We start from the raw sequence: 23,808 nt of genomic DNA, 5'->3' as shown, positions 1-23,808 counted from the left end.
ATTTTAGGGAGCATAAGTGTCAGATCTAGATCTGATACCACAATTGTGGGATTTTAACAACATTCAAGTTACCAACCAGGATGGCATGAGCATGTGTCAACTGTTATTCTAGTTGATGTCTTATGAGGAGGGTATATGTCTGTGTAGTACATGAGCATGGATGGGTGCACCTGTGCCTGTGCACGCTCATGTGAAAGCGGAGGACTTCTGGCGTCTTCCTATATCACTCTCTCCTCATTGCCTCAAGTCAAGGTCTGTTGTGGGACCAGAATCCCACGTTTTGGCTGTATTGGCTGTCCCATGAGCTCTTGAGACCTGTCTGCCTCAGCTCCTCAGTAGCAGGCTTACAAGCACATACCATCATGCCCAGGTTTATATATGAGTGCTAGGGTTTCAAACCCAGCTCCGCAGGCTCACAGAGCAAACATTCTTTCCCACTGAGGCTGCCATTCCACTCTTCAATATCCTTTTGTGTATTTTAACTTTTTATTTTCTGACTTGTACTCTATTTCAGGCCATCCCTAAAAAATAAATCTATATTTCAATTAGATATATCATCTTTAATTTAAAGTAAGTTTTAAAGTTATCTTTGTGCCAAAACTTTCATATGGAATAACATTTTAAAATTCAAGCACTAACTTAGATTTCTTTCTTAAGTCCCTGAACCTTCTGAGGACATTTCGGTTGAAGCAGAAATCCAAAAGGGATCCAAAGAGGTTCTGGAACCTGAAGAAGTAACCGAAACAGGTCAGAATAGAAAATAAAAGTTCCCATTCATAAAAGTGTTTTTCTGCCAGATCAAACCTTAATTTGGGTCAGTCTCTGCTTACTTCTTCCTATGTTGTATACTAGTTGTCTTAGGGTTTCTGTTGCTATGAAGAGACACCATAACCACGGCAACTCTTACAAAGGAAAACATTTAATTGGGGTGGCTTACAGTTTTAGAGGTTTAGTCCATTGCCATCATGGTGGGACATGACAGAATGCAGGCAGAAATGGTGCTGGAAAAGGCTGAGAGTCCTACATCTTCATCCACAGGCAACAGGAAGTGAACTGTCTACCACACTAGGCATTGCTTGAGAAAAGGAGCCCTCAAAGCCCACCCCCACAGCGACACACTTCCTCCTTTAAGGTCCCATCTACTCCAAAAAAGCCACACCTCCTAACAGTGCCACTCCCTATGGGAGCCATTTTCTTTCAAACTATCACATTCTACTCCCTGGCCCCCAAAGATTTGTAGTCATGTCATAATACAAAAATGCATTTAGTCCAACTTCAAAAGTCCCCATAGTCTATTACATCTCAAACTCATTTAAAAGTCTAAAGTTCAAAGTCTCTTCTAAAATTCATACAATCTCTTAACTGCAATCCCTGTAAAATAAAATTCAAAAAGCAGATCATATACTTCCAACATATAGTGGCACAGGATATACATTACTGTTCTAAAATGTAGGGAAGGGAGCATAGTGAGGAAATGTTGGACCAATAAGCCTCCATCCAGGGACATCCCTGACACATGCCACAGTGGCTTTTCTAAGTCAAAGAGAAAGATTCCATAGCCACTTTCTTGTATCCTTGACTAAAGCCAGACCATGTGGCCTAAGCTACCAAGTTGTGCTGCTTGCTGGGGCTGGAACACAGTCCCCTTGTTCAGTTCCATCTTCACCAGCTTTCTGATTTTCGTGGTTTCCTCCACTGCCTAAGCCTGACTGTCCTGGAACTTACTCTCTAGAGCAGGATGACCCCAAACTCAGAGATCTGCCTGCCTCTGCCTCCAAAGTGCTGGGATTAAAGGTGTGCACCACCACATCCAGCTCTGAGATTTTTCTTTAACCCCCTTTCACAGATTGGAAGCTTAGCTGAATGGGATCTTGCCCTGAGATCACTGCTACTTTTTTTTTCCATTTCTTAATCTGTTTATCTCCTTGAACACAAGACTTAGCTCCATTCAACTTCCTGGTGCTCCTTTTCTCCTCAAATTTAACATTTTGTATGTTTCCTTGTTTAGTTTGTTCCTTTTCATAATTAATCTTCATTAGAGTTAACACTAACATCCACACAAAAGAGTCAATACAGGCTGTTTTGAGATTTCCTCTGCCAATGGAATTAATCCAAATATCTTCACTTTAGCCTCAGGCAGTTTCTTTGGACAAGGACAAAAAGCAGTCACATTCTTCACCAAATTATCACAAAAACAATCTCAGGTCACATATTAATATTCTTCTTCTCTTGATCCAGGCCTCTACAGTTCAAATCACACTCAGCACCACTGTCTTCCTTGCTTCTACTAGTAGGGCCCATTAAGTCCTGCTTAAAACATTACACTGCTTTCCTAACCCAAATTCCTCCAAACAAAAGCATGATCAGGCATATCACAGCAACACCTCAGTCCCTGGTACCAGCTTCTGTCTTAATTATGCTTTCTAGCTGTGAAGAGACTCCATGACCATGGCAACTCTTATAAAGAAAACATTTGAGGTTGGCTTACAGTTCCAGAGGTTCAGTCTTTTGTCATCATTGCAGGACATGGCAGCATTTAGTCAGACATGGTGCAGGAGAAGGAGCTGAGAGTTCTACATCTTGATCTGTAGGCAACAGGAAGAGATCTGTCTATCACACTGAGCATTGCTTGAGCAATAGAGACCTCAAAGTCGACCCCCACAGTGACATACTTCCTCCTACAAGGCCACACCTACTTCAAAAAAGCCACACCTACTAATAGTGCCACTCCCTATGGGGGCTATTTTTCTTTCAAACTACCACACCAGTCAATATGCATTATATTTATTTATGTCAATCCATCAAAAGTATAACTATTCAGTTCACAGTGCTTTTCATTTTATTTTATACTTTATATTAACAGCTAAAGTTTCCATATGAAACTCACTCATCACTCACATATTTCAATTCTATAATATGTAATTATCCATCTAATAGCATATAAAATATGATTAGAATTTGCATTTATAAATTTATATCAATGTTCAGAATGCTATGTTTTCGTCTTTGAAAGTTTAAAACACATGATAAAGTATAGATTCTTTTGTAGTCTGACTAGCAATAGGCTTTTCAAAGCTCTTCTTTCTCTCTCTTTGAACTTGTATTTGAAAGTTGTGCTGCCGGAGTTCCCACCAGATGCTTACCCCAATGTTCCTGAGATGGAGCCAATAAAAGAAGAGCTGAATAATTACCTTGTAATGTGGAAAAATCTGGAGCAGATGATTGGTGACAATTTTATTCAAATATTAACACTGGATATTTCCAACAAAACACCAAAGGAATTGCTTCAAAAAGTAGTTGAGACAATGCAAAGTAAGGCAAAAATCATAGCATTTATAGTAAAGAGCAGACACTAGCACTAAAAAGGTCTACTCTGATGGCTTCTCAAGTAAAACATTGAGGACATCTGAAGTTTATACATAAGACATTCTAAAACTATCGTAAACGCTGTAGGCTCTGGTCAATCAGAGCTGACACAGAGCATACTGTCACTAGTCATGATGAGTGGCTCTCACAGAGAGAACTTGTACACATATAAAAACTGAGAGATCAGTAACAATTGTTAATTTCTCTAATTTTTGACTATTATAATCGACTGATAACTTTTTGTTCTAAAAACTCTTTTCCTTTTTATGAACAACAGAACCCTTTCAGTATGCTGCATGGGAACTAAATGCTGAAGACTACGATGAAGAAGCAGAAGACTATCAGGCCGAGGCAGAAGTGGACGAGGATCAGGAGGAAGAGGAGGAGGAGGAAGAGGAGGTACGGCTGCTTTTACCCTGCTCAATCTCATGGGCAATCACTGAGAACTGTGTGTGTCCAGAGCAGTAATTATCACTTTGAAACCTCCGCCACGTGAACAAATAGGCATCTCCAGTTTCCTTACTCTCTGGGCAAGTGCTTGACCACTGAGCTGGACCCCCACCCCATCTTCAACTTTATAAAATAAAAGTTTCTTCTTTGCCACAGCTTAACGTCACTGTCCAAAATGCCAGAACTACTTAATGTAAAAAAAAAAAAGAAGACACCCATGAAACATAAAGAGAAAATCTGTTTACTGTTTTCTTCTATGGAAAAAACTATGCGAGTATTAAGACTATAAATATTTTATAGAGATAATATAAGCAGGTATGTGAAAGATGCCTTTGAGTGTCTGGAAGGCTGTCCACATGATGATAGTGAACAATGCAGGACCAACCCATATTCAGACACCAATCTACACCTTTGGCAACAGAATAATAATAACCGTTATCATTTGGAAATCCCCATATTAGGTATATATCAACAATAAAGCAGGAAAATGTTCTTTCAATATGCTTTTACAAAAAAATAGAATTCACTAAGTTAAATATGCTAAACAAACTTGCACTTGTAATTAACCTATTTGTAACACGAATGTTAAAAACCCCAGAGTCAGACATTGGGGTTCAAGCTGAAGATCAGAAAAGCAAAGCAGCCAGCCACTAGCTCTTACCTCTACCTCAGACTGAAATGGATGATCCTGTCTCCACACATCCTCAGAGTGCAATGCAGACTGCACTGCCCTCCACCAAAACCTCAGGCTGCAATCCTGAATTCCTGTCTCCTCCTGCCCTACATTCCTGTCTCCACCCAGTCACATCCCTCCTGTATCCACCTCCCTACTACTGGGATTAAAGGCGTGTTATCCGAGGTGCTGGGATCACCTTTGTGTGAGCTGTTTCTCTTTTAGACTGGATCGATTTCACATAGTCAGTGTGGCCTTGAACTAACAAGGATGCATTTGCCTGGGATTAAAACTGTGTGCCACCACCACCTGCCCTCTATGTCTAGCTAGTATGGCTGCTGGGATTAAAGATATGTATCACCATTGCCTGGCTCTATGGCTTTGGCTGGCTTTGCATTTTGATCTCTGGTGACTTTATTAAATCATAAACAAAATATCACCACACTTATTATTGGCTAATTTAAACCCAAAGATATAGGAGTATGTGGGTGTGTAGTAACAAACCATTTACAGTGGATTCTGTCAACACCTTCCAGTGCTTTGTCACCAAGGAACTGATGTTAGCATGGCTTAAGGGTTTGCCCTGCTCATAGTCAGCCTCTCTTCATCTAACTTTTCCTGTAGTGTTTTCTGATATTCTTCTGTGCACCCTCTGGTCCGCAATGGAGTAGCCCTCCCTTGTGTCTCTGCAGGCAATCCTCAAGCTGTCTGTAATATTTGAAACTTGTATTTTCACATCTTATCTTCTTTAACACTCCAGTGTAAAACCTTGCCAGGCACAGAGCACTGGGTAAGTTGTGAGCAAGGACCAGCCTTCAGAGATGGGAAATAATTAGACCTAAAATAAACGTGCTTTTGCTCCAACTACTTCCAGGCAGCTCAACTATGTCCAAGAACAAACTCAACCATAAGTGTTGATGGTGTTACAGCATAAACTTTGGTATCCACTCAAGGAAAGCCAGATCTGCTAAGAAAAGATGATTCATGATTAAAAGAAAAAATCACCAACTCAAACTACTCTAGAACTGAAAAACACATCAGCATTGGTTGATAAGGACATTGAAATGGCTGTTCTTGCTGTGTGCTATAAATTCAAAACAGGAAGTAGAGATAAAAGAAGATGTGATGGATAATGTGAGCTGTGTGGTTTGAAAAGTAGAAAATATGAAGTGAAATGTGCATTGACTGTAATAACAATAGTCTAGAAACTGCAGAAAAGGAAGTTAAAGAAATGGAAACTGTCTGAAACAAAAGAAGAGAGTCAAGAAAAGCAAAGGGAACTGCGTGAGCAGACCTGTGGAGAACTTCAAACAGCCTGCTATACATGCAATCAGAATCCACATAAGTATGTGTTGGGGAGAGAGAAAATGGTATTTGAAGAAACAGTAGCTGTACTTTTTCAGTATTTGGAGCAGTTTACAAATTCTCAGATCCAAGAAGGTCAGTGAATCCCAAGTACAAGACACATGAAGAAAACAGCACCAAGCATGCCATATTCAAGTTGCTTGGTTACAAAGCCTTCTTGGAAGAGGCAGGAGCGCGCAGGCATGCCACATTCACAAGAACAATGACCAGGGCGACATTGCTTCTCAGGGAAACCAGATAAGACCAAAAGAGGGTGAGGCAACAGCTTCGGGTGCTGAAGAGGAAGAGCCTTGTGTGCCTATAACACTTTTTTTGTTGTTACTTTGTTATGGGGGCAGGATTTCTCTGTGTAGCTTTGTAGACCAGGCTGGTCTCAAACTCACAGAGATCCACCTCTGCCTCCTGAGTGCTGGGATTAAAGGTGTGCACCACCACGGCCTTGCTATAACACTTTATCTCTAAAGGCAAATTAAAGAGTTTTTCCAGACATACAGAAGCTGAAAGAAATGAAACACAGATAGCACCCCTGGTAAATGTTGTCAGATGACTAAGGAAGAAATAAAACTGATTCTACACAAACTCTTCCGGAAAACTGAAGAGGAGGAGAAATTTCCAACTCAGCCTATAAGGTCTGTGTCATTCTGACATCCAAAACCAAACACAGCAAAAGATGGCAAAAGAAAGAAAACAGTAACAGCAGATGACCTCTCCTAAACATTGATATATAAACTCTTAAGAAAAGTTTAACAAAATTTCAAAATGTATCGAAACAACAGTACCTCATATCCAAGCAGAGCTTGTCCCAGAAAGACTTGGTTTAATATTTGAACAACACTCAATATTACTCATCATATTGACAGGTTGGAGGTAAAGTCTTAAGTGACTATCTCAGTTGATATAGAAGCAGCATTTGACAAAATCCATTGTCTATTGCTCATTTTAGAAAATAAAGGGTACAAGTAGCTTAAAAATTAGTACAGAGGGGCACATGATGATTACTATGTGTTATCCAGGGAATCGAACTGGAATGCACACACACACACACACACACACACACACACACACACACACAATGGGTGTGGAGGAGAGGGATTAGACTGGCTTACAGTCTAGTTTGTCTGAGAGAAAGGCTGAGAATCCAATAATTGCTCAGTCCAAGAGGAAGCCTGGAGAGCTGCTGAGCTGCAGCTCACAATGGAATCCTGAAGAAGATGGTTCTTGGGAAGGTGAGGGAGCATCTCAGCAGCAGCATCAACGAACTTGCCTGCCAGAGTGAGCACAAGCAGGCAAAAAGCAAAAGCTTCCTCTTTCCCGTCCTATCACATGGGCAGCCACGAGAAGGTGTGGGCCAGATTTAGGGTGGATCTTCCCACTGCAAACAATCTGATCAAGGAAATCCCATGCAGGCATGCCCAGCAGCTCCGGCTTTAGCTGATTACAGATACAGTCAAGTCGGCAGCCAAGAACAACAGCCATCACACAGACCACCCATTTTTCAGCAGCCACCTTTCTGGTTCTCATTATTTTTCTTTTGTGTGTACCTATATTTATGTATGTGTTTGAACATCCATATATGTGTAAGTGTACATGTCTGAACATGTATGTGGTGGCCAGAGGTCAACTTCAACTATCATTCTACAGATACCATCTACCTTGTTTTTGGAGACAAGGTCTTTCATAACCTGGAGCTCTATAACAGGCTAGGCTTGCTCCCAGTGACCTAGGGATTCATGTACTTCCACATCCCAGCACTAGGATACGAGTGTGTGCCTGCCTTTTCATGAGGGTGCTTGGGAATTAAACTAAAGTCCTCATGTTTGCAGAACAAGCCTCTAACAAGTGAAGTACCTCCCAGTCTCATTATTTGTCTTAAGTGATGCATCTCTTGACTTAAGTTATCAGAGGTCCAGTTATCAAATAAATGATGGAATCGCATCCAAGGCAAAGACATGAATGAAAAGAGATGGGAGATAGTCTCATATAGGGCAGTCTAGATATGGATGACAGTTGTTACATTCCCTCAATGAACACTTGAAATTTTTAAATGCATGTATTCTTAAATATATGTTTAATTTAATACACTTTTTTCCAAATGTCAGGAAGTCATAGTAGTTACTTTTTTATATCTGTGATAAAACACTATAGCCAAGGCAACATATAGAAGGGAGGGTTTGGGGTGTTTATGGCTCCAGAGGGTTAAGAGTCCATCACTATCACAATGGGGAGCTCAGTGGCAGGCAGGCATGGTACTGGAGAAGTAGCTGAGAGCTCACATCTTGATCCACAAATGGGAAACAAAGAGAATTAACTTAAAATTTTAAATACTACCCTGAGTGAGACACTTCCTCCAGCAAGGTCACATATACTATTTTCCCCCAAACAATTTAAGTACCAAATAATCAAATATCCAAGACTTATAAGGAACCATCACGGGAGTAAATAAATCCATGATGAAAGTGTAAACTAAATATATGGGCACCAGAGCGATGACTCAGCAGTTAAGACCTCTTGTTCTTGCAGAGGACCTGGGTTTAGTTCCCATCACCTGGGTGGTGCCTTTCATCCCTCTGTAACCACAATTCCAGGGGATACATTGCCTTCTTTGTGTCTCTGCATTTGTATAGGGGACTTAAACACATGCAGGCAAAACACGTGAAATAAGTAAATATAAAAATAAACTAAATGTGAACATCCATCTTTGAATCACAACAAAAAGATCATCTCTATGGTATAGCCAGTGTCCCTATTTTTGAATATTTCTGAGTTTCAAGTAAATGAATACTTTTATGTGTGGCATGTATTTATATGAAATGGTTAAATTGTATCTGAAGTCCAAGTTCACCTGAGGAACCGGGGGTTTTATTTTTATTTATTAAGTCTAGCAATCCTATATTAAGTATATTTATTGAAAGCGCAGAAAAACTGAAAAAATTAAGCATTCAACTAAAGATAATAAAAATAAACACAACAGAATAACCCAAAATAAATGAGACAAATAAAATGAGAAAACAAAATAAAAGCAACAGACGAAAACCAAAAAGTTGGCTCCTTTAAAAGAGCAGGGAGACAGGTGAACGTCTGTCAGCCTGAATCAGGTAAAAAGCAAAGGCAGTGAATAACATTTGAAACAAAAAGAGTTTCCAGATCCTTGAAGGACTCCTAAGTTATAAGCTTCATTCTAACAGGCTTGAGCATCTAAAAAGGATTCACCCAAGTTATTTACTGAAAGTGACTTAGGAATAAAGAAAGGAAACTTTACTTATGAAAGTTATAAATCTTAAATAAGTAACAGAAGTGGTTTATAGACCATTTTAATATTTATACACTAATAAAACAATTCTTATATTATCTAAACTCTTCCACATCACAGACAAGAATCAGTAATCCTCAGTTTTGTTTTGTGTCATTTTTTGAAACAAGGTTTCTGTGTAGCTCTGACTGGCCTGGAACTCACTATATAGATCAGGCTGGTCTTGAGCTCACAGAGATCTACCTGTGAGTCTTGGTATTAAAGGTCGGCACCATCTGATTAGACTCAGTTTTGCTGCAGTTCAGAAAAAGTGTTGTGGTTTCTTCTTTTGTGAGCAAACGCATGCTGCAGAAAAATCTACAAAATATTCCATTTCTAGTGTCAAAACTGCTGCATTCGTGCTTAAATCTTTGTCTGGCTTTTATGTATGCAGAGCTGTTTAGCAGCCTCTGCGGGGTGCTCATGGGAACTGGTGGATGGAGAATGAAAGGCAGAGCTCACTCCTGATACAATGATGTTTAAATAGTTGATAGCGCGTGTTTAATGTCTTCCTGCTGCTTTAACTAGTTTCCCAGAAGTCACATTGTGTCACAGTATAAATTTTCATTTGTACTTAATTAAATGTTTTCAAGTTTTTCCTTTCAATAAAACAAAGCAGATCACCTACTTCATTATCGTATGTAAGAGAATGTGACCCTGACTCTGGTTCTGTTCCTTGAGAATTGTTTCCTATCAGAAACTGACCTCACTTCATTCCTCTGTGTCGAGAGGGTGGAGCGCACCTTAATTCTCAGTACTGCTTCATTTTTTATGAAAATGAAAAATGTAGGAACTAAATTGAGAGGAACATGAGCAACTTGCTTTTAATCCATTAAATAACATAAGGATGGCTTTGTGGACTGTTTTAGAGTGGACATTCTTGTAGATGATTTGCTCCTCAAAGTGAATTGCTTCTAAATTCCTCTTCGTTACTGCATCAAAATGTCTTTGATAGTCTCTGAACTGAACAATGTTTCTAGGGTGAAGAAAAGCTGAAAGAAAAAAGAAGGCACCTGGGAGACACAAAGCACTTCTGCCCAGTGGTTCTCAAAGAAAACTTCATTCTCCAGCCAGGCAACACGGAGGAGGCTGTGAAGTACCGAGAAAAGGTATACTACTTTTCCACTGCCGAGGCCAAGGAGAAGTTCTTGGAGCATCCCGAGGAGTATGTGGCCCAGGACGAACCACTAAAGGTGAAGACAATATTCCCACGCTAGTGACTGCTCCCAGCTTCTCCATGAGTGTGCCCCAGTAAAGTCTCTAATCTTGCCCCCAGCTTCTCCATGAGTGTGCCCCAGTAAAGTCTCTAATCTTGCTCCCAGAAGCCACCATCAACCGCAAAGCATAGTGATAGCGTCTAGGTTTTAAAACAGACAGCTTTTTGCAATATGGCATTAAAGTGATGATCTGTTCTGACTTTTGTAATAACGTCTATGTCAAATGAGCACCTAGCTTGTGTCTTTTTACCTGATATTTACTCACAAGTTGGGCTGGAGAGATGGCTCAGGACTTAAGAACTTGTTTCTGTCTCAGTGGACCCAGATTCAGTTCCCAGAAGCCACAGGCAGCTCACTTGTCATAGCTTACAATCTGCTTTTTCCCCATGGAGTGTCCAATGCTCAACAACTTCATCATCTAATTTACCCATAGACATTTTTCATAAAATTATTTTCCATTGTAGATATTAAATGATTATTAACAGGCAACTTAGCACATAAAATTCTTGGTTCTCTTGAATTATTTTTACTATAATTCTTTGTAATGGGATACCTAGATCAAAGTGTAACATACATATATTAGTTTTTTATTTTCCTATTTATTTGCTCTGTGTGTGGGGGGGGTCCTTTAATCCTAGCACTCCGGAGGCAGAGGCAGGGGAATCTATGTAAGTATGAGACCAACTTGAGCTGTGCTTGTGTGCAGACCTTACTTCAGTTCCTGGATCCCATATGGTGACAGGAGAGAAATGACTCCGGGCGTTGTGTTCTGATCTCCACAGAGTAGCTCACAACTATAACTCCAGTTCTATGAGATCCATTGCCCTCTTCTGACCTTCTTGGGCACCAGGCACACACATGGCACATGCAGACAAAACACTCATACACATACAATAAAATTTAAAAAACACTTTTAAAAAAGACTGGCCTCGAACTCGCGAGTACTGGTATTATAGGTGTGAGCACCACCAACTAATTACTGAACGCTTTTCCTTCCCTCTGCTCCACACTCTCTGCGGCAGGCTCCTCCAATCAGGATATGTCTTCTGGGTCCCCGTGGCTCTGGCAAAACGATATGCGGAAGAAAGCTGGCGGAAAACTTTGGTATATTTCACATTCAATTTGATGAATTTCTCCAAGAAAAAATGCTGCTCAAGGCTGAAAGGAAATACGGACCTGAGTTTGAGGAAGATTCCGAGGAGGAGCAAGCAATAAAGCAAGAGCTTGAGGAGCTTGCCATTCAGGCGAACATGAAGGTGGAAGAAGAAAGCACCAAGAAGCAGGTAACCTGGGGATGCCCTTGGGGATGCCCCTGAGGATGCTGGGTTTGCAGCAGAAGCTAGTTCATAGCAGGTGGTTCAGAGCAAAGCTCCAGCTGCAGCAGCCCCGGGAGGGTAGCCGCAGTCACCATCCCAGGATGCTATCTAACCACAGTGGAAAGAGAAAGTGGAGATTCATTGTGCACAGACAGAGGGGTCCGGTGATCCCAAGTTCGTCTTTGGGGTACTGACCCACGTGCATTAAGCAGTCCTGGTCAAGGTATAGGCTGTTGGTGGTTGTCTCAGCTCTGTTTCTGCAAGATGGCTCCAAGAGTCCTTGTCTGGGGGGAGACACGAGGGTGCAGTGTGAATAGCAGCCTCATCTGGTGGTGGTCTGTTCCTGGAACCCCAGGTGACTGCAGATTTAGGACGATGACCTTCCGGAACCTCTGGGGAGTCCAGAAGAGGAAATTGTAAAAATCTGAAAATAAGATGCTGCCTTGAAGGGGAAATGAAGTGGGTTAAAATATCACATTTCCAGGTAGATCCTCCCTGAGGGAGGGGCTCAGTCCTTCTCATTAACCTGTGAGCCCAAATGAGAAGTCGACTCCTCTTGTAAAGCAGCATTATGTGTCTGTTATACAATAACAGTAACTTCAAACTGCAGAGACCTGAGGAGAAGAAGCCACCGTAAAAGTCACCCTCTCCAATGGGACACATAAACCCACTTCTCGCCTAGCGTATCTAATACTGTCTTATGTGATGCTGACACAAGTCAGGAAAGTGAATCCCACACTGAGGGGTTGGGTAGCGTTTATTTGGGACATTTTGTCTGGTGAGTCTGAACTACAGTGTAAGGTTTCCCACTGTTGTGGTTTTTCCCTGTCAAATATTATTTTTAAATGCTCTGTTGCCAATGGAGATTTTAAAATATTAATCTCCCGTGAGGCCTAATAGAAAACTTTATATGTGTCTCTTAAATGCTTTCTATCTGGGGTAGTGAAAAGAAAGTTCTGGATTCTAATTCCTTTCTTAAAAAGGGTATTTTCCTCTCAACTGGGCCCTGCAAATGGTCTCAGACACAGTTACACATAGCAAAAACTCTGAGCAGACAGTGACAGACAGTGCCCTAATAGGTAACAAGGCACTCCCTCAGACACAGTTTAAATGTTTTGCACCTATATGGTGTAGTCAGAAAGAAAATTATATTCAATAAGCTTAATGTGTACTGACCCAGGTTTTCATACACTAGCGTATTTTTTTTAATATAACAAAATATTCCCTGCTTTTCTGCAATGGCCGGTTGACACTGAGTGTTGCTGGTTTTCTAGTTCCCGAATAGTTTGTGTCTCAGTAGACACATGAAGGGGTTTTATTTTAGATAATAATAAAATGGAAACCCTGCTTCCTGGCAAGTGGAGTTTATCGGATCTTACTCATTTTCAGAATCTCTGATGATGAGAGTACTCAATAAAAATAGTTCCATTCCAGAACCTGGAGATGGCTCAGCTGTTAGGAGCACTTGTTGCTTTTGCAGAGAATCTGAGTCTGGGTCTTGGCGTATACACGGTGGCTCACAACCATCTGTAACTCCAACCCCAGGGAATCCAATGTCCTCTTCAGACCTCCATGGGCATCAGACACACATGGTACACAGATACACCTGCAGGCAGAACACTCAGACACATGAGATACGAATAAATAAATATTTTTTTAAAAATAGGTTTATTTCAGAAATAACTGACATGTTTTTTATTATACATTTGAGGCTCACCTTCAGAGAAAGATGACCTTAGTTCATCATCCCAATATTTTCTCTCTGTTACTGTGATGCTATGCACCCCTTCTAGAATGTGTTTCAGGTAACTGTGTGTTTGTCCCAGCCTCTCATCAGGATCTGACCTAAGGAGACGTAACTGTATCTCCTTATAGGATAGATGGCAAAAATCAGTTATGCTGTACAGATGTGTGATGTGAATCAAGCACATTTTTGGCAAAAAAAAAATGATGCATTAAGACCATGACACCATATACAAAATATATCATGTTGTTGTAGTGACTTCTCTTAGCTACATTAGGTACCTCTTAATTACTTAATCATATTATATATCAGTGCACAGAACTCAAGTTTTGAATTGTTTTCAAGTAACAGTATCAAAAGTGACCTCAGAGAAAAGCATATGCCTCGTTCTAATCAGTTCTGCAAAACAGCACTGCTGTCAGTGTGGCCTCCTCTTATTCTGTAACTTTTGCCTTTAGCTTCCAGATGTGCAATTCACAGAAGAGGAAGACGCAATCAAGCTGAGTCTAACGGAGAACGAGCCCCTGCCTTCAGAAATTCTAGACTCCATACTTTCTGAGTGGTGGCTTAAAGAACCAATACGGTGCCTCCATACACAGGGCTTATGTTTCTTATTGGTTTTATTTCACTTGTTCTTAATGGTAAAACTACAGTTCAGTTTATACCTACAAATTTGCTCTTACTCATCCGTGTAAACTACACATTGAAACATCTGTGGGGTTTTTGAAAAACACTGATGCCAGAGATCCATCCCAAAACTATTAAATCAGAATCTGCAGAAGTTTGATCCAGGATCCAGAAACTGGCATTTTTGTAGGGTCCTCAGGTGATTCTAGGGCACATCTATGATTTTCTTAGCCCACGTACCTCCCTGCTATGCTGGACCCTCTCCCCCACAACCCTGTAATGATTACAGTTACGATCACTGGGTAACTGTCCACTCTTAGCCCATCGGCAAATGCTGACCCACACAGAACAAACCTTCAGATTCCTGGAGTTGAAAACTTTCCTTGTTTTACTAACTGGCATCTTCTGCCTTGATATCCACCAAAAGAGCATGAAATGATATTTACAGTATTGATAATAGCACAAACACGTTTGTAGCTTGCTACACACCAAGTACTGGTCAACTGCATTTTATTCAAATAGGATTACTTAATCTGTATATGAAAATTAATGATGTTGTCACAGTAACTTCTATTAGCTGTGTTAGATACTTTTCGTATTTAATCATAGTAAAAATTGGGGCATAAATGGGCTAGAAATTTGCATGATAGGTTTGAAAGAAAGGAAACTGAACTACAGAGAAGTTAGATACGTATTTTCGTGCTCCTCTGGGCACAGTTGTATCTACTGCCTGTCTGAAATGAGGGGGTGGAATCGAGTCATCAAGTTTTTAAAATGTTCTTATTCCCTAAATTAGATCAATAGCTGTGGGAAACTTGGGTTGTTCTTCATTAAGTTAGCTTCTCATATCACACCACACACTAAGATATCTATATAAAAATAGGAAGAGAAACAAAGACTAACATTTCTAAATTAAAAAGTCAAAATGTCTGGAGCAATGGCTCAACAATTAGAACACCAGGACCCAGGTTCGGTTCTTAGTGGCTAAACAGCAGCTCACAACCATCTATAGCTCCAGCTCCAGGGGATCTGACTCCCTCTGGCTGGCCTCTGTGGACACCAGGCACATCTGTAGTACATATACATACATGCAGATACAATGCTCACACACAGAAAATAAAAATAAATAAATTTTTTATATTTTAAAATAAGAAGTGTAAACAATATATATAGATATTTCTACAGATCTATAGAGACATGAATTCAAATTTAATATAAAAAGTTACACTGTAAAATCTAAATATTGAGTATTACGCAGCCATCACATTTTTTTATCATAAAGATTTACAATGGCATGCGATATTATTATATGATAATAAACTTTAAACGATGCAGAAATATATCATAATATGGTAGGGAGATGGGCCCATTAAGAGCTGACTGGAAGGAAATACAACGAAAGGCAATAATATCTGGGCCTTAGGAGTATGGATAATTTGCTGTTTTGTGTTTTTTCTCCTCTACTTTCCGTTTTTTCTATTGTGAAACGCATTCCTTGTATAAGTGAGGGAAAAGGTTGACTTTTTTCCAAGTTTTTTTCAGTCTACTAGATTAAGCCTGGAGAGTCACTGAGGGCTGCAGTGAGGTGATGACAGAAATGAAGTTTGAAGGTGCCAGGCCTTGTCACGATAGTGGGAGGGAGGTGGAGAAGAACCTAGATGTACCTTGTATGTCTGGCAGCAAGGACTGCTGGACCCAGCCAAGAGTGGGTTGGAGCGCTAGGGGCCATCATGATTGTTGACAGTATCATACACAGAACATTCCTGACGCGCTGCATTGAAAAATCGAAGTGGGGCTTTGGAATTTCTGAATTAAAACTCAGAAGTTCGAATGTAGAGGTAAGGACATAGAGCTGAGGACATGTAAGTTCTTGTCAAACAAGTGGCACCAGGACACCAGGCAAGAAATGTGTCCCCCAGAAGACACCACATCGAAGGCCTTGCTGAAGAGACACCCAGTGCAGCCAATTGAGGGAAAATTGCCTAGTTGATAAAAAAGGAGAATTAACATTTGAGAATTAACCTTGGAAGACTGAAGTAGTCAGATGTTCATAAAAATCTCAGTTTATTGGGAAGAAAACATACATGTATGTGTAAACATATTAAACATTTTTTGGATAAATAGGATCAACAAACTCACCCAAAAGTCAGATTATACTGACCTCTCAACAAGATCATGAAGCCAGGGAAGGCCACTTTATAAGTACTTATTAAAGTGTGTTGGCTTTCCGGTTATTCTCACGTCCCTAAAAGTTCTGTCACCTGAGGCAGAACTTGCACATGGGCAGTTGTTATTGGCTACCAGGAGACTCTGGAGGGGTGTGTGGTTACCTCATAGCAGGAAGGGTCCCGCGGCCCACTCAGGCAGCTCTTTCAAGGCAACATATTCTAAGGCTAGGCACTTCTCCCAAGCACAGAGCTCACTTTCCAATTTCCCAGTTAGTAATTATCAGACAGCTAACTGCAATTTTATATTACAGTGCAAATATTATTTTAACCTAACTTTATACACCTTGTGAAAAAAATATCATTTACACACTCGCTTCTTGAACTCTGGGCTGTTACTCCAGATGGGATAGGAATCATGTAAAATTCCAGTGTAGGAATCATGAAAAATATTGGCAACAGGAAAAGATTTTTTAATACACAAAACCCAAGACTTAATCCAGAAATTAAAGACATAATGAATGTGGGGTGTTTGGGGCGATACCTGTCAGGGTAGCGTCTAATGACTTCCCTGCAGCCTTGGTTCTGAATGGACAGCAGGCACACTTTGCAGTATGCAAGCCTTCACAACACACAAGCCCAATGAGTGTCCCTGAAACGCCTCAGCTCGTACTCATACTGTATGCCACGAACTACAGGAGTCTTGCTGCATTCACAGTTTTCTGCCCTTGCAGAAACACGATAGTTTAACAGAAAGCGAAGACATCCTGGTCTGCTACTGTCATTCTTCAGCATGACAACATAAGATTAGCACATCTTTGGATTGGTAGAACATTCGATTTTAAAATGTGCTATTTGAGTTGATGAGCTGACTTTCATAAACGATCATTAGATGAATTTTGACTAGAATTGGGACAGAGTTTCCAGTAATTACTCAAGTGGTCCTTGGCACACTGCCGCCATTTTGCATTACATCACTGTATACAACGGCATCCTCAGCACTGACAACTGTATCTCTGAGAGACATTGAAGATGCTATACGTCCCAGTGTCACATACTTGGCCAAGATTTAATTCTTGTTTGCCTTTTCTGTCAGTTTTTTTCTGGTTGAGACGGGATCTCCCTGTGCAGCTCTAGCTTGCCTGGAACTGGCTTTGTAGACCAGGATGGCCTCAAACTCACGGAGATCCACCTGCCTCTTTACATAAAAATAAGCAAGCACATGAATCTTTAACAAATGGTAAAATTACATACATGCCAAAGAATTGTTTTAAAACAAATTTATTACCACTAAATGTTTGATTTGTATAGCTTTTTATATACTTGTATATCCAGGCCACCTAAAAATTCCCAAAGCCTGACATGGCAGCACACACCTTTAATCTCTGCACTCAGGAGGTAGAAGCAGGCAAAGTTTGTGAATTTGAGGCCACCCTGGTCTACATAACAGGTTCCAGGCCAGCCAGGGTTATATAAGGAAACCTTGTCCCAAGAAAAAAAAAAAGAATCTCAGACAAAACAGGAGCTGGCAAAGCGGGAGATTTAAGAAGCAACAATAAATGCAACTAGAAATGGTTTTTAAAATGAAAATTCCTTAAACTGCTTATTACACATCTGATAAAGCCAAGATTCATCAACACGTGTTAAAATCTTTAATACATGCATAGATGGTATGTGGAGGATCCCTGGGGGCTTTACAGCAGGCAGGGAAAACTCTCTGCAAAGAGACAAGAATGAAACTGGGTTCGGTCAGATTTTGGTAACTGGTGCTGAGCCAAGACTTCTTAGAGTCTGGCGTCAGCTCGTTTATTTTTCGCCATCTTTAAGCACAGCACGATTTAGGAGAGAAGTTTTCAGATAACAATTCACTCAGCTCTGTGAGTGCAAAAGGCTTAAGACACGTTTACAAAGTGCATATGACCTCATTCCCTGTCGTTTGTCAGTTCTATTGACTGACAAATGATGCTCGAGATAAGGGTCTAGGGAGAGTGACTGGCCCTGTGATAACATAGAAGTCACTTAGGCTCTAGTACAAATGACATCTCTCACGAGGATGGGTCTTATGACACAGAAGTAATGCTCATGGCTTTAGGGGGAAGGGTCTGGGATAAGTGAAACATAAATTCTGGGAGATATGGCCTAGCCTGCCTCCTCAAACGGCAAAGGATCACCAGGTTGTAAACTACACCCATCCCCAGCATTCCAGGTGGAACAGGACAAACATCTCTTTACTTTGGAGTTAAACATCTGCAAGTTTAACTTTCCTGACTTTTCCAGTGCTTGTCTGTGTGCCCAAGCACTTTTTGCCCTTTCCATCAATATATAGTATAAACAGATCTATAATATAATGTTTTTCATGCTTGAGTTTTTAAGCTATGATACAAAATAAAATAATGAAGTTGTTATGACAATTTCATACATACATATAGCTAAGTGTTTGTTGCTCATAGTGCCACCTCTGTTACCCCTCCCCACTCCCGTTTCCTTTCTTCTCACAAAACACTTGCTCTGGTGTCATGTCGCAGCTATAGTGTAGATGGTAGAAAGATAACCCTGACTATGAGAGAAACATGGGGTGTCTGTCTTCTGAGTGTGGCTTAGTTTGCAATATCTATGCTGTTTTAAGCAAATTATGAAAATTTCCTCCCAGCTCTACTGGCTTCATACTGGACGGTTTCCCGAGGTACCCAGAGGAGGCCCAGTTTCTAGGAGAGCGGGGCTTTTTCCCAGATGCTGCTGTTGTAATACAAGTAGATGATCAAGATGTCTTTGATCGCCTCCTTCCTACACAAGTTCAGAAGTGGAAATTGAAACAGTGCAAGAAATTAGAAAGAAAAAAGCTCATCAAATACTTGAAGACAAAAATCAAGGTACATATCCAGTCCAGACACAGGGGAATACGGTTAATACTGTTCAGTCTTCACAAGAGTGGGGCTTCTGGGTTTTGATGCCACCATAACCATGAAAATATTTTCCATCAAATATGTCATCCTTAATAAGAATTTAACTATTTAAAGCTTTTTTGTTTTTGAGACAGGGTCTCCCTGTGTGATCCTGGCTGTCCTTGAACTCAGAGACCACCTGTCTCTGCCTCTGAGTGTCATGCTCAGTTGGAGCTTTTCTGACCATCAACATGTGAATGCTTCTCTTTCCAAATGGGTGGTGCTCAGGCCTCCCTCTGTGAGGCACAGCAGCAGGCTGAGGTGCACTGCAGAGGCAGCCAGGGCTGTGAGAGAGCCAGAGCTGGAACGCAGAGGATCTTGGCAGCCGGTGCCCAAGCGCCCACCCAGCAGTACCCGTATACCGTTTCGGGGTCTTTGGGTGCACACCAGCACTCTTATGCTGACCCAGCAGTGGCTTGCCTAGATTGGTCTCTGTACTCTCTAGCTATTAAATGTCTGCTTGAATCAAGCTGTACCGTCAGGGTCTGAACAGTAAACGTAAGCTCTTTGCTGCAGCAGCCACACCATCCGCTTCCAGGACTCCTCCTCAGGGAGTCTCATGCCCTGGGTGACATCGCACAGATCTCTCTGGATTCCTATTAGCTCACCCTTAAGTAGGTGGCACTGCCTGCCTGACTTGATATGGTATTTTAAGAAGAAAGTGAAAGAACACATAATGCCCAAGGCAGGGCAGTGCCCACCTCCGGCAGGCACACTGTAATTGATTAAACTTCAGGGAGTCCTGAGGCAACCAGCACCACTGTGTTAGGTTGGAGAACCCTGAAAATGGGGCATGGTCATTCACCCTCCCTCTGGCCATCTCCAACATGCTTGCGCTTTCCTTGCAGTAAGCACAAGAGATTTCTGTGAAATCCCATGTCCCCCTCCCCAAGCAAGCAAAGGTACAATTCACCTGAAAAGGGAGCTCTAGGATGGAGTGACTGAACCCCTAGAGCTGCTTATCCCTTGGGAGGGAGCCAGAAGGACGGGAATGCTCTCCAGCCATCGCCATCACTTGTTTTCCTGGAGCAGGCTCCCACCCTTCCACCACGGTTAGCCCCAGCTTGAAAAGGAACATCGATACACAGCAAATGATTGCATTGTCTTTCTATTGTAACTTGTAAGTGATTCTTCAACAGGAGGATATGATTGCTAAAAGAAGAGCTGAACTTATTTCTGAGAGAGACAGAAAACGGAGAGAGGAAGTAAGTAGATGCTTTTTTAAGCCTAACATTATGATCTCAAGAGTTGAAAAAACCAAGGATGTGTTTAGAGAGCCCACAAGAACTAACAGAGAGTTTGCAGGGGCTTAGTGAAATGACACCTAATTTTGCTTCTTTTACTTTTGTCATGGTATATGCTACTATTTTAAATGACCTTTTTAATATTTATATAATCAGAAAAGAATAAATATTTTTTCATTTTGTTTTGTTTTGTTTTGAGACAGGGTCTCTCTATGTCACCCTGGCTGTCTTGGAGCTTGCTATGTAGATCAGGCTGAACTTGAACTCACAGATATCCACCTGCCTCTGCCTCCTGAGTTTGGTGATTTAAAGTGTGTACCACCACACCTGACATGAACAAATACTTAAAGAAACGAAACCACTAAAGAGGCTGAAGTGTTCTCATATGAAATATACAGCGCATTGAACTGTGTCTTTTGGATTTTCATCTTTGAATTTTCTTCTTGGTTTCACACTCCCACCCCAGAGACAGGCTGAAACATAGGAGTGGGGATAGACGGAGCCTATAAGGTTGACCTGAAACTAAAATGTTCATTGTCTGAGGATTTGACATGAGATGGAGGAGAGCCTGTGGACCTATAGTCAGACACAGGTGCAGGATGCTCAGTGTAGTGCCTACCCACCTTTGGAGACCAAAGATTTTGTTTTATTTGGGGACGGCTGTTCCCACATCAACCTAGTTGACCCAGTGTTACAGCTAAACCACTCAAGGGTACAGAAGCCAGAACAGGATAATTAGACAAGGTGTATGGTTTGAGTGTGAACTGTTACCCACAGGCTCCTGTATTTGAGTACTTGTGCCCCAATTGGGCCATCGTTTTTGAAAGCTGTAGAACCTTTACAGGGTAGAACCTTCCTGTGGGAAGTGGGCATTGGGGGTAGACCTTGAGGTGAGAGCCCAGCCTCATTTCCTGTCTACTTTCTCTTCTGCCAAGATGTGAGGGCCATCAGGAGGCCTTCCTCTGTCGCTCCCTCCCTTCTTCCTTCCTCCCTTCCTCCTTCCCTCCTTCCCTTTCTTCCTCCCTCCCTTCCTCTTCCCCTCCTTCCCTCCCGCCCTCCCTTCCGTCCTTTCTCCCTCCCTCTCTCCCTTCCTTCCTCCTTTCCTTCTCCCCTTCCCTTCTTTCCTTCCTTCCTTCCTTTCTTTCCTTCTCCCTCCTTCCTCCCCTTCCTCCCTTCCTCCCTGCCTCCTTCCCTTTCTTCCTCCCTCCCTCCCTCCTTCCCTCCCCCCTCCTCCCTTCCTTTTACCCATTACAGTCATTTCCCCCATGTATTAAGTAGGCAATAACAGACTTCTGTGCCTGATCTTAGTTCAAGACTTTCTGTTAAAATTCAGAATCCAATCTGCTTGGTATATTTCAAAAGATGCAGCACTTTTTTTTTAATTACCAATAAAAGAAAGTAGAACTTATAGCTGCCCCCAATCAGTAAATGACAAACAAATACCCTTGGAAGTCACTGTCACGTATAGAGTACTTTTTAGGAAGGAGGGGCTGGACAACTCCAGGCGCCTTCACCCCACTTCATGGACTTCATCAACTACTGGATCCCCTTGACGGTGGGGAGAAAAGGCAACTGTCAAGGAGTGTGTTATTAAATGAAGCATTTCTATACTCCCTTCTATACTCCCTTCTCAGAGCGTCATGAGGACCTGGACCTGGGAGGTAGAGTGTGGAAATAATCTGCTCTTCCCCCCAACAGCTGTCCTCTGGTTAACAAACTAAAAAGAACAAACAAATGACTAAAAATAACCTTTCCACATACCTCAAAAGGAGAGAAGTGGGGGGACCTAAATATGCCCCAGATTACTCTCTAAATGGAACCAGGGAGCAGCTTTGACAATTCAAATTAGTCTTGCTTTAAAATAAAACAAGGTGGTGGGGAATTTGTTATTGTGTGTTTAAAGACGGAAACAAAAGCTAGCACTCATACTTTCTGACAGTACAAATTAGCAGGTACTGGAGTCAAGGAGGTCATGCCGTTGGCCTCGCCTCTCATCTCATGGTGCCTTGGAAGGTGTAAGACGTTGAGCATTGTTGCGGAAAAAGGTTTTGCCTTTTGACCTTTAGTCCGATTTAAATGTTGCTTCAGTATGATGATGACACCAGTTGTGCAATGGGCTCTGGAAACGTGTTCACAGCAGATGCGCTGTGGTTCTGTGCCAGAGGCTCCCAGGCAGCTGATATCACTTCATCACACACATTCTTCAGGCTGTTCTGAGTGGGAGCAGAGCACTCCACACACTTGACAGCCTGGGCTAGCTCTTCAGTGGGCTCTGGTGGGGAGGCTTCTGATTGCTCAATAGTGGAGGGGGTCACCTCTGAGATCAACATGGAGAGGGGGTTCCAACATATGGGAAAGGATTCTTTAGACAGTGGTGAGCTGTCTTGGGCACCCACTTTCCCTTCAAGTTTTCCAGCGAGGAGGAGAGACCACTAAAAAAGCCTGTGTGTGTAGATAACTCAATAGGACATCACAAAATGTTTCACCAGGGACACCATTGCCCACAGCACACTTAATGGTTTGCATTTAGGGAATAGTTTTATATCCACTTAGATACTTCAAATTAGATGTTGACCTCAGCTCCTCCCACCACGGTGGGGGTGGGCACTGGCAGCATCCCTGACTTACCCTCTAAGAAATCTAACTAGGGAACACATGCAGACAAAGACTTTTTTTTTTTCAAGACAGGGCTTCTCTGTGGCTTTGGAGGCTGTCCTGGAACTAGCTCTTGTAGACCAGGCTGGTCTCGAACTCACAGAGATCCGCCTGCGTCTGCCTCCTGAGTGCTGGGATTAAAGGCGTGTGCCACCAATGCCCAGAGCAGACAAAGATTTTTTACCAGCAAAGGAAACTTGTAACCTGTGTGTCTGTCACAGCCGCCCAGTGACTGCTTCTGTTTTCTATGGAAAGCACTGCAATCTTGTGGAAATTCTGCCACAGATTGCAATTAAAGAATGATCTATAAATCAGTTCCCATTTCTTTGTAGAATCCTCACTCTCCTGCCCACTGGCTCTGCCTCTGGGCCTTCTCTGGAATGTGGGTCTGCTGGGTAGCCAGGGGAAGGAGGAGCCCTGGGAGAGCCAGGAGAACCATAACAACCCTGCTATGAGAGCCTGGGTGAACAGTTCTAGAAGTACAGACCATGTATGTGAAGGAAAAGCCAAAGCCTGGGAGCAAATGAGACTAAGCAGGGTTCAGGGCCAAGGCCATCTCTGGTAGCTTCTCAAGAGTTGGCAGAGGTCAGAGTGTAGGCCCGAAGGTTGACATACAGATGACATTTGGAATAAGCTGGAAACTGAGGTTTGCTTTTTATTTTGTATTGTTGTGATGAACCACCGTGACCAAAAGCAACCTGGGGAGGGAAGGGTTTGTTTCATCTTGGAACTTGGAGCTCTTCATCCAGAACAGA

General features: G+C 41.8%; 1 protein-coding gene across 7 annotated transcripts in view; it reads left to right on the top strand.

Annotated features, from left to right (window-relative positions):
• The window catches only part of Ak9 (adenylate kinase 9), a 122,016-nt gene that overhangs the window by 76,991 nt on the left and 21,217 nt on the right, over nt 1–23,808 (top strand). For 4 of the 7 annotated variants that reach the window (XR_005881830.1, XM_040758208.1, XM_040758207.1 and 1 more), the window contains exons 21-28: nt 658–747; nt 3,112–3,312; nt 3,644–3,765; nt 10,124–10,336; nt 11,383–11,643; nt 13,879–14,003; nt 18,863–19,082; nt 20,294–20,359. Coding sequence is in view for 6 of the 7 variants with exons in the window: in XM_040758208.1 (XP_040614142.1) it covers nt 658–747; nt 3,112–3,312; nt 3,644–3,765; nt 10,124–10,336; nt 11,383–11,643; nt 13,879–14,003; nt 18,863–19,082; nt 20,294–20,359 (1,298 nt within the window). In the remaining variant the exon portion in view is untranslated. Of the gene's footprint in view, nt 1–657; nt 748–3,111; nt 3,313–3,643; nt 3,766–10,123; nt 10,337–11,382; nt 11,644–13,878; nt 14,004–18,862; nt 19,083–20,293; nt 20,360–23,808 lie in introns of those variants that run through there. The other 3 variants (XM_040758210.1, XM_040758212.1, XM_040758211.1) reach the window with 3 other exon arrangements.

This window comes from Mesocricetus auratus, unplaced genomic scaffold, assembly GCF_017639785.1.
Source record: "Mesocricetus auratus isolate SY011 unplaced genomic scaffold, BCM_Maur_2.0 Super-Scaffold_100018, whole genome shotgun sequence".
In the NCBI taxonomy this organism is placed as follows: Eukaryota; Metazoa; Chordata; class Mammalia; order Rodentia; family Cricetidae; genus Mesocricetus; species Mesocricetus auratus.
This window is presented reverse-complemented; position numbering and strand designations above follow the sequence as displayed.